A 14015-nucleotide genomic window follows, 5' to 3' on the forward strand; every position below is an offset into this window, starting at 1 on the left:
AGACTGCTGCTGAGTTAGATATCTGAAGGCTGCAATTGAAAGAAACTCATTAGGGAGTTAAATTGAAGAAAATGATCAGTTCACCTCTTGGGGTGATGAATCAGCTGCCAATCTTTCAGATATGACATATCTGATCCGCTAGATGGGTTTCTGCAGGAGGCTGATTAATGAAGTTAAAAGGATAAATAGGGAGACTTGTCTCCTCTCAGGTGCCTCAGGTTCCGTACACAAAACGCCTTTAGCTTGAGGCAGGACTAGTGCAAGAATGAATGCCTCCGTTTACATAGCTCTGTTTATTTCTGTTTTGTTCTCTGTAGAACTCACCATTTCATCTGCCGTGGGACAGTTGGAAGAAAGCAAGGTTCTGCAGAATGACTTTAACCAAGAAATGTTGGCAAACGCTGGTCTACCAAAGCGGTCTTCAGGCTTGTTCAAACCCTACCAGCTCCAGCAGCCGGACAAAGTAAACTCAGAAGTATGACTTATCACAGTCAACTCTTGCTTAAAATATTTAACTGTTTCTTTCATTATCAGAAGGAAAATGTGTTCAATTAACCTTAAAATGTTTTAACATAAGTTTTTAATGTTTATTTGCTTCTTCAGCCTTCTAGGAGATACCAGGAAGTTATTTGGGAGAGTGAGCAGCTCCCTCTTGTTTGATGAGTAGTCTTAATGGGGCAAATAAGGAAAAACAGTTTCCACTGCCAGAGGGTTATTTGGCTCATTGTGTAGTATTTAACCAATTCTCTTTTTATAGTTCCTATTGTATCGGTTTCTACTACCTTTACAGTAAAACATTCCAGCTCACAATTTTGTCTCAGCTCCTGCACGATATCTAATAGCAATTACCTTAAATCTGTGCCCCCTAGTTACTGATCTTCTGGAAACAATTTCTTGTTACATATTCTATGAAATGCTTGCAACTTTGTTCACCACCATTATTACTGCTTTTAAAAAAAAAGTTTTCTCTATTGTGAGAAGAGTTCCATTGACTCTAGACTTGCCACGTTCCACTATCTGCCTTTAAAGCTCCCTTTCTGATAGTTCTCCACTTGTCCCTTTGTTAAACTTGAAAGGGTTCAGAAAAGATTTCAGGATGTTGCTGGGGTTGCATGGTTGGCAGACTGAGTAGGCTGGGGCTGTTTTCCCTTGAGTGTCGGAGGCTGAGGGGTGACCCTATAGAAGTTTATAAAATCACAAGGGGCGTGGATAGGGTAACTATACAAGGTCTTTTCCTTGGGGTGAGGGTGCTCAGAACTAGTGGGTATAGATCAAGAGTGAAAGATTTAAAAGGGACCTAAGGGGGAATGTTTTCATGCAGAAGGCAGTGTGTGTATGGAATGAGCTGCCAGAGGAAGCAATGGAGGCTGGTACAATTACAGCTTTTAAAAGGCACCTAGAAGGGTATTTGAATAGGAAGGGTTGACAGGGATATGGGTCAACGCTGGCAATTGGGACTAGATTAACTTAGGATATCTGGTCAGCATGGACGAGTTGGAGTGAAGGGTCTGTTTCCATGTTGCGTATCTCTATGGCTTTGTCTTAAAGTCAATGTCACAGATCACATAATTGTTTTGCCTACTGTAAGGTCTCTATCTTTGGATTGATGTTCAGTTTGCCCTCTTTACAATCCTTTGAAATGACCTCAGGGTATTCTATCCACACAGGATGTGCTAGAACAATGCAAGTTTTTGTTGTTGCAAAAAATCACTCTTGTCTTCGGTCTAGGATTTAGGTTTTGGAATGGACCCCAAAATTATTCAACCACGCTTTATGGCTGCTGGCCAGAGATTATTTAAACGACTTTTCACCTTGCATGAGCCAATGAAAAAGCCTCTGTACCTGTCAGCCAAGAGGATGGATGCTCCTGAAAACTCCAATCAACTGGAACAGTTTGAGGTGTTAGAGGCACATCAAGCCAATAACGATGGAGAAAATGGAGCTCTGCTTCCTGTGGGAAGGAGAGATTTTGATAGTAAGTGGTATGCTGAAATGGCTGTGGAGTTGATATCCTGGGGGAAGACGGGCAAGTCGCAGAATATTATTATTTGAGCAATCTGCATCGGTTTTAATTTTGCTTCACACAAATTTGCTTCATTTTCCAAAGCTTCTGTAGCTGGTGGATAAATTATGCAGTAGTTTTATCTCCTGTGGTGACTGACCCCAGAATGTCGCTTTTCTAGATAAATCCAGCCTGTCCAAAACTGCGAATGGCCAGAACCGTTTACCCCATACGCATATGTAGACTTACAAAAGCCAATCACATCATTTTTAGTGTCATTTTGGCACCCACACAAGAAACGGGGGGAGGGGGGAAACTCAAAACCTGGTGTTGAATGTAGGAATATGAATAGGATTTTATTTGATTTGATGTATTACTGTCACCTGTACAGAGGTACAGTACAAAGTGTTGTCTTATGTTTCACAGGAAGTTAGTACCATAGAAGTGCAACAGGGTAGCAGAGCAAAGTGCAGGATACAACTGTTGAGTAGGCCATTCAGCCCATCAAATCCACCTTGTCATTCAACACAATGGCCAAATAAATACCTCTTTTACACACCTATCCCCATTCTTTAGGCACGGGATCTCAGTCAATGAGGCAACACAGTACTGAGGGAGTGCTGCACACCAGCAGGTTCACCTTTCAGATGAGACATTAAAATCAAAGTCTGGCAGCATTATATTCAAGCTAGGTATATTTAAGAGGAAGCTGGACATGGCCCGTACAGCTAAAGGGATCATGGGGTATGGAGGGAAAGTGGGAATGGGATACTGAAACTGTGACCAGCCATGGTCAAACTGGATAATGGTGAAAGTTCAAATGGCCTAACCCTGCATCTATTTTCTATATCAGTCCCAGGTCAAAGTTTAACTGACTGTTTACCATCCTGGCAGTTGTAAAACACAGATATTGGAAATCTGGCTGCCACACATATCTGCACAGCAGTGGGACTGAAATTCAAAATTATACCATTAAGAGAGTTGATGAAAGAGCATAGCTCTTTGTATCCATAATAGGGCTTTCCAAAATCAACTCTCATTAATACTGTTACAGCATCAAACAAAAACTGCAATGTCTCAACATTTTGTGTCTGTTACTCTAAGTTGTGTTGGACAGGTCACCAGACAGAAATTGCTTGGTTTCTTTCCCCCCAAAATACTGCCTTGGGATTGCCAGCATCTAATGTGTGGTTCAGGGCCTTGATTTAATGTCTCTTGTATGAAAGATGTTGCCTCCAAAAGCAGAGCACTGGGACAAGAGGAAGCCATTTCAGCCCCTCAAGTCAGTGGTCATTCATTTTGATTACAGTTGATGTGTATCTGAACTCCATCTACACATCCAGTAACACCTAGATCCAAATATCTAAAAGGTTTTGTTTTGAAAATTTCAATTGATTTACCCAAGCTCTCCCCCGCCATCCCGCACTACAACCCATTCAGTTACAAGAGATTGTTGGAGGGTTAACGAGAGTGTTCCAGATCCCCACAACTCCTTATGTAAAGGGAGTGCTTCCTGACTGTAGTTCCAAATGACCTGGCTTTCATTTTAAGATTAAAGTGCCTGGTTTTGCTTTATGTAGGTGGTTCTAGATTGATTCCCTGCCTACTCAGAATCTAAAAAAAGGTTACAGGAGGGATAGACAGGAGTGAGAATCCGATACACAAACAAATCCACCGTGGTCTTATTGAATAGCAGGGCATGCTGGAGGGCTGAATGGCCTATTCCTGTTCCAAACTTAGATGTTCTAGACTCTCCCAGACACCCGCAACCAGGGGAGAGTGTTTCTACCCATAAATTCTATTACCCTTTTTTGAAAAAAAGGTAACCTACCACCAAAATCACCCAAATAATCTATCCACCAAATCAACAATTAACAAGCACTGCGCCAGGGGGCAAAGCAACAACAAAAGTGAAGGCAGAGAAGGGCGAGACGAAGAGGACTAAATTAAAATGGTGTTAGCAGGGGAAGAGAACGCACGCCAGCCCTTATGGTGCCCATCTCTAATTGTCTCACCGGCACTGGATGCTCCCTCCCACTCCAGGGCACCCAGGCACAAATATGTACTCAGAAGAATCTTAGAGTCCCTACAGTCTGGAAACAGGCCATTCGACCCAATGAGCCCACAGAGGCCCTCCGAAAAGCATCCCACCCAGACCCATCCCACTACCTTACCCCTGTAACCCTGCATTTCCCACAGCCTACGCACATAATCTACACATCCCTGAACATTATGGGGTAATGCAGCATGGCCAATCCACCCGAACCTGCGCATCTTTGGACTGTAGGAGGAAACCGGAAGAAACCCTCACAGAGGCAGGAAGAACATCAGACAGACACACAATCACCTGAGGGTGGAATCAAACCCAGGTCCCTGGTGCCAAGGCAACTGTGCTGACCACCAAGCCGCCCTCAAAAAGGGCAGATAGTAAGGAATGACTCTCCCCTGCACAGCCTAATGCCTAGATCAGTTGACTACATTAACCAGACCAAGGAGCAGGCTTAAAATGCATTAAATCAAGCACATCAATTAGTTCACCCCTTTATCTAAATGCAAGGATGTACGAATCCATTACTGTGGCCTTATAACGTTCCCTTTAGAGACAGTATCATTTGGAAGGGTCTAACTGTATTGGAGAAAAAGTTTTGAGGATTGTAACTTCATCGGACTCAGGAGACCTTGGGTTCAAGTTCCAATTCAAAAAAAAAGGTACAACAAGCTGCAGTCCAGGATCTCATTCTCAACTCTTTCTACTTTCTTTCCTCTCTCACAGTGCTCCGCTGCATGCTGGGAAGAGTTTATCGACCCTGCTGGCAAAACTGACTGCCTGGTTACAGCCTCCATATTTGGTGAAACTTTAACACCCCGTTATCGGACTGTGACTGTGCATTCATAAGTGATTGAAACTGTGCACTTAGACTTTCATGTGATTTATTCTGCATCTTTTAAACAGTGAAAGCTTTAAGCTGAAATTGTTATTGAACTTGCTAGTGTATTTAAAAAAAATAAAATTTTGAACATTCTACGTTCATAATCACAAGAGTGTTGCCTGTGTACTGCATTTTGAAAACAAGTTCACCAAATTACACAACTGATCAATGACTTTTGACATTTGAAAATCTCATTTAGTTTTGAAAAGAGGACAGAAAAAAAATCCTAAACCCTAAAGAAATTGGTGAGTTTCGATTGTCCAGCAATTAACTTATTCTTGGCCTTCGTTCGGACAGTCTTTGTAGTCTTCCCCATTTTGCTCTCCAGTGAGGCAGGGGGACAGGTAGGTAGTTCATTTTCACAGCCCATATCATTATCAAATTCCATGCATTTCCGTTTTGACACCTTCCTGCTGCCTTTCCGATTTCCACCTTCCTCATTCCTAGCTTTTCCGAGAATTGCTTCATGTCCTCGTTTTCTTGGTAATTCCAACTGCCCTGCCGATGGTGGTAATATTTGAGAGGATCCAGCTTGAAGAGGAGAGAAATCTTAAAATTAAACAATGCCAGACAAGTTCCAAATTTTAAATTATAAAAGTTAAGTACTCAACATTTCTCCAGTGCATTTAAGGATAGGGAATAAACGCTGGCTAAACCAACGACAGCCATATCCCACAGATTTAACCCTGCAAAATTCTTCTGTATCTTTACGCAAAATTCCTATTTTCAAAATTCCAGGTTGTAACAACTTGCTGCCTGAAAGCCATAATATTCTATATAGGAGCAGAAATAGGTGATTCAGCCCATTGAGTTCAGTCCATCATTCAATGAGATTTAGGATGATAGAACATTACAGGCAATACAGGCCCTTCGGCCCTCGATGGTTTCACAGGTTGGTGCAACAATCTGAAGCCCATCTCACCTACACTATTCCATTGTCATCCATATGTTTATCCAATGACCATTTAAATGCCCTTAAAGTTAATGAGTCTACTACTGTTACAGGCACTGCATTCCATGCCCTTAGTACTCCGAGTAAAGAAACTACCTCCGATATCTGTCCTATATCTATCACTCCTCAATTTAAAGTTATGTCCCCTCATGTTAGCCTTCGTCTGAGGAAAGGCTCTCACTGTCCACGTTATCGAACCCTCTGATTATCTTGGATGTCTCCAAGAAGTCACCGTTCAACCTTCTTTCTAATGAAAACAGCCTCAGTTCCTTCAGCCTTTCCTCGTAAGACCTCCCCTCCATACCAGGCAACATCCTCGTAAATCTCCTCTGAATCCTTTCCAAAGCTACCACATCCTTCCTATAATGCAGTAAAAAGAACTGTATGCAATACTCGGAGTGCAGATCTGATCACCCATAACTCCACTTTCCTGCCTTTCCCCTCCATAACCCTGGATTCCTTTCCTGATTAAAAATCTCTCAGCCTTGGATAGACTTAATGGCCCAGCCCTGGCAGCCTTCTACAGTAAAGTATTCCACAGCTTATTTTGCTTAAGACCTGGAATTCCTGACCCAAGCATCTAACTCTCATCCTTTAGTACTTTATTCACTGGAATTTAGAAGAATGAGGGAAGATCAAAATGAGGTATTCAAGATGATAAAAAGGTGTGGATAAGATAGATGTGGAGCAGATGCTTTCTCTTGTGGGCGTTCTCAGGTGAGACGTCATAGCCTTAGGAGAAGGGGTAACAAATTTAAAACAGAGGGTTGTGAATCTGTGGAATTTACAACCCCAAGGTGCACTGGATGCTGGGACAGGGAGTACATTTAAGAAGGAGTTGGATTTTTCATTGGTATTCAATTGAAGGGTTATGGGGAGAAGACAGGAAAATGGGAGTGAGAAATATATCAGCCATGATCGAAAGGTAGAGCAGTCTCAAAGGGCTGAATGGCCTCATTCTGCTCCTACATCTTATGAACTTCTGAAAAATCCATCTCTTTGCCAAAGACTTTTGGTCACCTGCCTTAAAGTTTGCTTCTGTGGCTCAGACTCTTTTTCCTTTTCCCTGAAAACTCTTGAAGAACCTTGGGATGTTTGACCAATCTAAGGTGCTGCATCAATCCAAGTTGTCGTGTCCTCTGCTTACCGGCACTCCTGCTGGTGGAAACCATTTCCAAACAGCCAATCAAGTAGCTTCTGAGGAGTGTGACATGACCCCACAGAGGAGATTATCCTAGTGTTAAATAACTCCTGCATGAAGGAGGACTTCCTAACTGCAGACCTTAACTGGTTTTCCATCAACTGTTGTCCCACATTTTCTTGCATGAGGTGAAGTTTAACCATTCCATTTTCATACATCTCCATTGGGGAGCTCTCACCCACTGTCTAAGGCTCTAAGGTTTAACACCCTGTCCTCCTATATTTCAGCTCTAACACTAAGACTTGCACTACTTTGCTATTTACCCATGTTCGGGAAAACTAGCACCATGTATTCCAAAATTACTTCCCAAAAAAAAGCGTTACATATTTGAGATAATTACTTAGTAAGCTCCTACATTGTGTGGGGAGAGTTAGAAAGTAGAATGGATGGAAATGGGCAATCCACTCTCCCATGGAATTGTCACCTTGGGAAGATGCAGGTGTGTACACACAGTATGCTTGCAATCAGTTTCATGCAGCATTTATCCATCACAGTATCTGCCTCACACCCAAATTTGTTCTATTTCCATCATGGCTGGTCAAATTTGAATTTATTAAAATTCAGGAATATAAAGCTACTCTAATGATGACCAATTAAAAACCCACCTGATTCATTGGAAACCTCCAGGCAAGGAAATCTGCCATCCTTACCTGGTCTGATCTAACCAGACTCCAGTCACACAGCAATGGGTTTGACCGTCTGGATGGTAGGAATGGGCAATAAATGGTGGCCCAGCCAGACTGGGTAAGGATGGCAGATCTCCTTCTCTGGAGGGTTTCAATAAATCAGATTTTTTTTTAACGATTGATGGTCATCATTAAAATACCTTTCTCTTCTAGAATTTTATTAAGTTTAAATTTCACCAGCCATGAGTAAATATAATAAAAACTTCATCAACATATTCTATTTCTTTCTCCTTGGTGTTTATTCAGCTTCCCCTTAAAATGTATCTATTCTAACAAAGGATCAGGAGTAGACCACCCAGTCCCTCAAGACTGTTCCACTATTCAATTTGATCATGGTGGATCAGATATCCCCCCATTCACGCTCTACCCCTGATATTCTTGATAAGCAAGGCAGTCAAAGGTTGCGTCTACATTTTCAAACATTTCCAAAAGATTCACCACACACTGAGAAAAAAAAATCCTCACCTGTCTTAAACAGTGACCTAACTTATTTTGAAACAGCAATCCTTGGTTCAAGGTTCCCCCACAAGAGGGGATCTCTTTACCACATCCAACCAGTCAAAAATGGGGAGGACCTTTTCAGTTTCGATTCAATCAGTTTTTACTCAAGTGGATAAAAGTCTCGCCTGTCTAACCTTGCCTCATCAGACAGAGTCCTTTCCAATTGCTGTTTACTCAACCACTCCTCATTCTCAAGGAGAAAGTGAGGACTGCAGATGCTGGAGATCAGAGCTGAAAATGTGTTGCTGGAAAAGCGCAGCAGGTCAGGCAGCATCCAAGGAACAGGAGATTCGATGTTTCGGGCATAGGCCCTTCTTCAGGAATGAGGAAGGGCTTATGCCCGAAACGTCGAATCTCCTGTTCCTTGGATGCTGTCTGACCTGCTGCGCTTTTCCAGCAACACATTTTCAGCACTCCTCATTCTCATCCCACTTTGGCTCTAAGAAGGTGTTCCAGTTTTTGAATTTAACAGCAAATCAATCAATGCTGGACTACAGCAACACTAAACCAACAGCCCGCAGGTCTCCCAGAAACTGAAAGGGAAACTGGAAGTAATATGTAACAGTCCCTTTAAAAGTTAAAATCGTTGTGTGCAGCCGATTGTGTCAAGGAATTTAAAACATTTTACACGATATTTATCGTGTGTACTCAGCCACACAATAGGAAAGAGCAGAGATAGCAAACATCAAAACATTTTGCATCACATAAAGACCTGCAACTTTACAATAGTGCAGTAACATGGGCCTCGAAGGTCTCAGCTGTAAATTCTCTTTGGAGTTTCTCCACAGGCAAGTGATTAACAAGTTGCTTTGGGCACAAGTTGCTGTGAAGAGAATGTTAACCCTGTGGGGTTTTCCAGTGCTCAAAATTTGCAACTGCACTGACTGTTGACATAGGAGAATCGAAAGGGAGGTATTGGCATAGTAACTGACAATAGTCAGTGTTGGCATAAAGAGGCTGACAAGCAAAGATTGTGGACAGAAAGTTTTCAACCTGGTGATTTGTATCTTAAGTAAAAAAAAAAATTATGATGCTATCCCTTTACCTTCAATAGATTCATCATCACAGAAGATCGTGACAGCTGGTCTTGGCACAGGTTGGACACCAGTTGGAGTCTGGTCAAAGCTGAGATCATTACAATGTTTGATTTTTGCTGCAGATTCCTCTTTATATGTACAAGAGAACTGTGACTTGATCAAAGTATGCTTCACCTGAAATATTCAAATAAAATCTCATTGGTGGCACTGAGCACATAACTGTCCCATGTTGTGAGGAAGTCAAAACCCCCTCAAAATATTTTAAGATAGCCTAGGACCTAACCTTTTATTTTTTTTTAAAAAGGCAACTGTAAAGCATTGTGTTCCAGATGTAAATCAGTTGGTCAAACTGTCAGGCTTAAAGTAAGACATACTTTATTCTTATGCTAAGATACAAACAAAAGAAATAAGAATTGGACCAAGCTAACACTATTGGAAAACTTAGCAGACTAATGAATTAATTAAATGACTAAACAGTAAATGTTGTAATATAGTAACAATTTCATAAACACACCCTTGGGAAAGGCAAATTCAATAAAATATAGATTCTCTCACATGTAATCCTCTAGTTCAAGACACAGCGTTAAGAGAAAACTCAGGTCGAGAACTGAAGTGCTTTTCTGCAGCAAGGGGAAACGTATAGCAGCTTCCAAACCCCAACAGCTACTGAATGTCAAACTAAAATCCTGGTTCTGTGGGAGTTGACTCCACCCTTTCTTGCTGCTTCTACTGTTCCAACGTTTTTTAAAAACCTAAAGCTAGCTGCATTGTTAGGCTCTGAGCAGACAGCTTGGCTCCTAGTTTACAACATTTCCTTTCAAAAGAAACAAACAAAAAACAGAACAAATATTTCTTAAAAGGCACATCTCATAACACTTTCCCCCCAACCTTAAGAAAAAAAAATGAACAATCAATATACAAAGATGACTTCATTTGTACATGATTGCCAGGAGTGCTTCACATTTACGAAAGGATGGAATAGGCTTGATAGTAGTAATTCAGGCAAGGCAGTGCCATCAGCACTGACCCGCCATCAGCACCACGCTCCCTTGGCATTGCCCTGTCAGTTAGTTTACATATCCCAATCTCTGCCCTGGGTCTTAACCCCATGGTCTCCAGATGCCGGCAGACAAGTTGTGGAAAGCAAGGAGGGATAATGTCCCACAGTAGCAGCCAGAAAGAGTATCACTGGTGACAGACAAGACCACCTTAGCGCTGGAGATAATGTCCTATTCACTTTGGATTGCAAACAAAGAATTCAATAAAATAAACCCATGGAGCCTAATTAAATAGATCTTGTGTAAAAGTATGGTGAGGTCTGCCCAAGAACTGCTGGCAAAAGCTTCAAAAAGAAAAAAAAAGTCTCCCCTTACACTTGGGGATGAGTAAAACCACAGAAATATTCCTATATTTGTTTTTAGAAAAGGACATTAAGATGAATCAATGATAGTGCACAGCAGGATTTCATAATTGAAAACAATGATCATTGCTGTAATGTAATCAATGATATTAGCTTAATGTAGCAAAGTTTAACAGTACCTTGGCAAGGCTCTCTTTCTGAATTCTTTTCTGAATGCGATGGCACAAAGGTTTTGACAATAAGCCACTTGATTGAGTTGGAGACCTAGAATAGAGATGATTTGAAAGGATTAACTGCAGAGAGGTTATGAGGTGGCATTCTGTGATCCTGAGTCTATCATCAAGGTGCCAACTATCAGTCACAATGCAAAATGGGAGAAGCTAAATGAGGAGCATACTCACTGACAATTTCAGGAAACATTAATGTGGAGATAGAATATTGCAATTAAAGCAAGGTTTGGTCAAAAGGTCGGTCTCAAGACGTTAAGGGAAAGGAAGAGACACTCATCCCTAGTTGCCCTTAAAGGTGGTGGTGAGCTGCCTTCTTGAACCGTTGCTGTCTACGTGCAGTGGGTACAATTTTGACCCAGTTACACTAAACAAATGGTGATATATTTCCAAGTTAGGATGGTATGGGGGCTCGGAGGAACTCCCATTGATGAATGGTTGCGTGGTACATACTTCTGTTCTTTGTATCAACTGTAAAATGCCAACTGTGACTCCAAGTCAGTTCAGAGTCACAAACAGTTTGGGATCCAACTCCATTCCCAAAACTTGAGCATACAATCCAACCTCAGACTGCCCTGAGAGAAAGTTGTCTCTCTGACTGTGCAGCAATCAGCTGCAAACAAAAACATTTCTGCTTTTCTGGGTGGATGTGAAAGAGTCAGCGACAATACCTTGAAAAACAAAAAGATCACCCTGGTATCCTGGACAATGCTCATCCTTCAAATCAACATAAATCGGGTTAGTAGTGGAGAGCTTGCTTTGTCTAATGACGCAGTTTCTGTGTTTTCTATATTACAAAAGGTGGCAGCATTTCAGAACTACTTTACTGGCAGTTCTTTCCTTATTAATAAAGTGTTAACTGAAATAGAAAGCAGCCTCATACCTGAACAGGGTCAGCATGCATGGAACGCCAAAGATGCTGTCATGTTGTTCAGTGCCATAGAGCAGCTCAGCCTTGCCTTCACTTGGAGGCTGAGCTGCTTCTTCATCCAGCAGCGCTATCAAAGCTTTCACCGTTCTCCGACCACCGTATGCTGTGGCATGGTTGATGGCATAAACCTTGGGCTAACAAAAGTATTTACCAAAGGAAAGAACAAGACCAATTGTAAAATAAAAAGAAATATTCAGGCAACCCACATGTGTGCTGGCTCTTTGCTGGAATTGTCCTAATAAGTCCCACCCTCAGAGCTCTGCAAAAGTTTGCTTTTCATGTATTTAATCAATTCCCCTTAATACCGAAACCACTCCCACTGGCTTTCTATTCATAAATTGAGAAGATATGCAAACTTACAAAATAGGAGGGAGGCTATTCTGCCCTGCGAGTCCGTTCGACTGTTCAGTAAGATTATGGCTGATCTGTATGGCATTTATTCCACTCATGGGAATCCCTAACTGGGCCAACACTTGTTACCCATCCCTAATTGCGAGGTGGTTATTGAGGGTAAGCTGCCTTCCAGAACAGTGCTGTAACCCACGTGCTGTGGACAGACCCACAATCCTCTTAGGGAGGGAGTGTGCTGAATTGTACTCTCCCATCCGGCCTCAACAACCTTAGAATCTCCTGCCAACAGGAAGTATGCGCCTTTTAAAAATATCTCCGCAAACTCTGTAAACACTGGACCATCGTTTGGAGTAACTGGAACCAAGGCCACGTGGATCTCTGATGAGATCACTGATTGAGGCTGTTAACCTGGACTAATCAGGGAGCCCTGGCTGACAGATATAAATAGAAGCTTTCCCTTGTAAAATTGCTGTTAAATACAGCTGTAAATGTTAACTGTTTTTGGTAAACTTTTGTAAGTTGTTTAATAAAAAAAAATTAACAGAAACTTCAGGTGGTCTCCTCAGTTTAGGGGCTGGCTTTGAGCAGGCTGGTCACAGCCCAAGTTCACTGCACACAAATAAAAGGTGACTTAGTGACAGGATACCAGCCTCTGTGCAATTATTTCATCTTCCATACATTTCCATTTGCTCATCATACTCATTCCTTTTCTTGTTTCGGAGCATGTAGTAGGGAGCAGTTTTGTAGGCAGCTTCAGCTGGTACAGGTATATGTCAACATTGTTTGACTGTAGCTAGAATCTATTGATTTGTAATTCTTGTTAAGTATGTAGTCCCAGTTTGTGTTTCCTGCCAACCTGGATCTAAAAGACAGGGAAGTTGGGGAAATGCTGTGTTCTTTTTTAAAACTTTAACTTGACAATAGGAATAGTGAGGATTGGGAACTTCATTCCCAGCATACTAGCCCAATGAGGTGTTACAGTACAACAGATTTAAGATGGGGAATATTTCCTTACTGCACTGAACCACTCCTAAGTTCCTGCCCACTTACATTGCCACCTGATCATTCTGTTAACTGAAATAAAATCCCAGCAGGGTTTGTAAAAGATTGATGCTTTCAGATTGAAATTTACCTCGCCCTATTTCCTCTCAATTACTGAAATTTTATGAAGTTAATTTACAATGCAAAAATTAAAAAACAGCAAAAGCAAAGATCAGTTTGTAACATCCAAGACTGGAGGCTTCAAGATTTAAATGCACTTTGGAACAAAGTGATTTAAGAGGAGTAAAATGTTTCAGCCAGTAGTTGAGAAGTATCTGACAGATAATTTGAAAGTCAAAGAGATACCTTCTGCATAGAATGAGACCTGTTGCTAAGTGATTTTAAATCAGTAAGCTCATCCTTTGTTGCATAAATATTGAATACATTTATCCAAAAAGTCAGGCTGTGCTACTAATCCAGGGATTAACTAGAATCCCCTGGGAGATATGTCATAATAAGGAAATTTGCCTGAAGCAACACAATGGGAGGTTGATCAGAAAGGGCTATTACCTGAGCAGGGCTGATGTCAGTCATCATTTCATCTGTGCAATCATGCTGATGGTTGACGACATTATTAATCCTCATCGTTAAATCTTCTGAGACCTCCTCAGTGGCCAGACAGAATGAACTCTTGCTGCTTTTACCCTTTAACAGCCGCCTTTTGATGCAGGATAGGATCTGACCAGCTGCAACACTAAAAAAAAACAAGAGACAAAGACAAAGACAATCATCCTCTGGTTGTCCTATCACTAAGTTACTGGCCAGTCTGCCTTCCATCATGAACTCCTCCAAAATG

The 14015-nt window shown here is 41.5% G+C and overlaps 2 protein-coding genes across 4 annotated transcripts in view; one reads left to right on the forward strand and one right to left on the reverse strand.

The window, feature by feature from the left end:
• Positions 1-265: 265 nt before the first annotated feature.
• Positions 266-4825, forward strand: pmch (pro-melanin-concentrating hormone). Its single transcript, XM_060839565.1, has 3 exons — positions 266-463; positions 1729-1975; positions 4776-4825. Exons 1-3 carry the CDS (start codon positions 266-268, stop codon positions 4823-4825), a joined length of 495 nt encoding a protein of 164 aa, XP_060695548.1.
• Positions 4826-4997: 172 nt separating this feature from the next.
• Positions 4998-14015, reverse strand: part of parpbp (PARP1 binding protein) — a 50106-nt gene continuing 41088 nt past the window's right edge. For all 3 annotated transcript variants that reach the window (XM_060839196.1, XM_060839198.1, XM_060839197.1), the window contains exons 7-11: positions 13730-13913; positions 11780-11961; positions 10849-10933; positions 9318-9483; positions 4998-5463 (exon numbers count right to left, since the gene is read on the reverse strand). In XM_060839196.1, the coding sequence (XP_060695179.1) occupies positions 5159-5463; positions 9318-9483; positions 10849-10933; positions 11780-11961; positions 13730-13913 (922 nt within the window). In that variant the 3' untranslated portion in view covers positions 4998-5158. The remainder of the gene's footprint in view (positions 5464-9317; positions 9484-10848; positions 10934-11779; positions 11962-13729; positions 13914-14015) is intronic.

The sequence above is a fragment of the Hemiscyllium ocellatum genome, chromosome 19, assembly GCF_020745735.1.
Source record: "Hemiscyllium ocellatum isolate sHemOce1 chromosome 19, sHemOce1.pat.X.cur, whole genome shotgun sequence".
NCBI lineage: Eukaryota > Metazoa > Chordata > Chondrichthyes > Orectolobiformes > Hemiscylliidae > Hemiscyllium > Hemiscyllium ocellatum.

Bases quoted from the DNA above. Each gene is read 5' to 3' on its own strand.
- pmch (XM_060839565.1), top strand. From the start codon at position 266: ATGAATGCCTCCGTTTACATAGCTCTGTTTATTTCTGTTTTGTTCTCT. The intron at 464-1,728 runs GTAAACTCAGAA...TCTTCGGTCTAG, and splicing joins AGCTCCAGCAGCCGGACAAA to GATTTAGGTTTTGGAATGGA. The intron at 1,976-4,775 runs GTAAGTGGTATG...CCTCTCTCACAG, and splicing joins GGGAAGGAGAGATTTTGATA to TGCTCCGCTGCATGCTGGGA.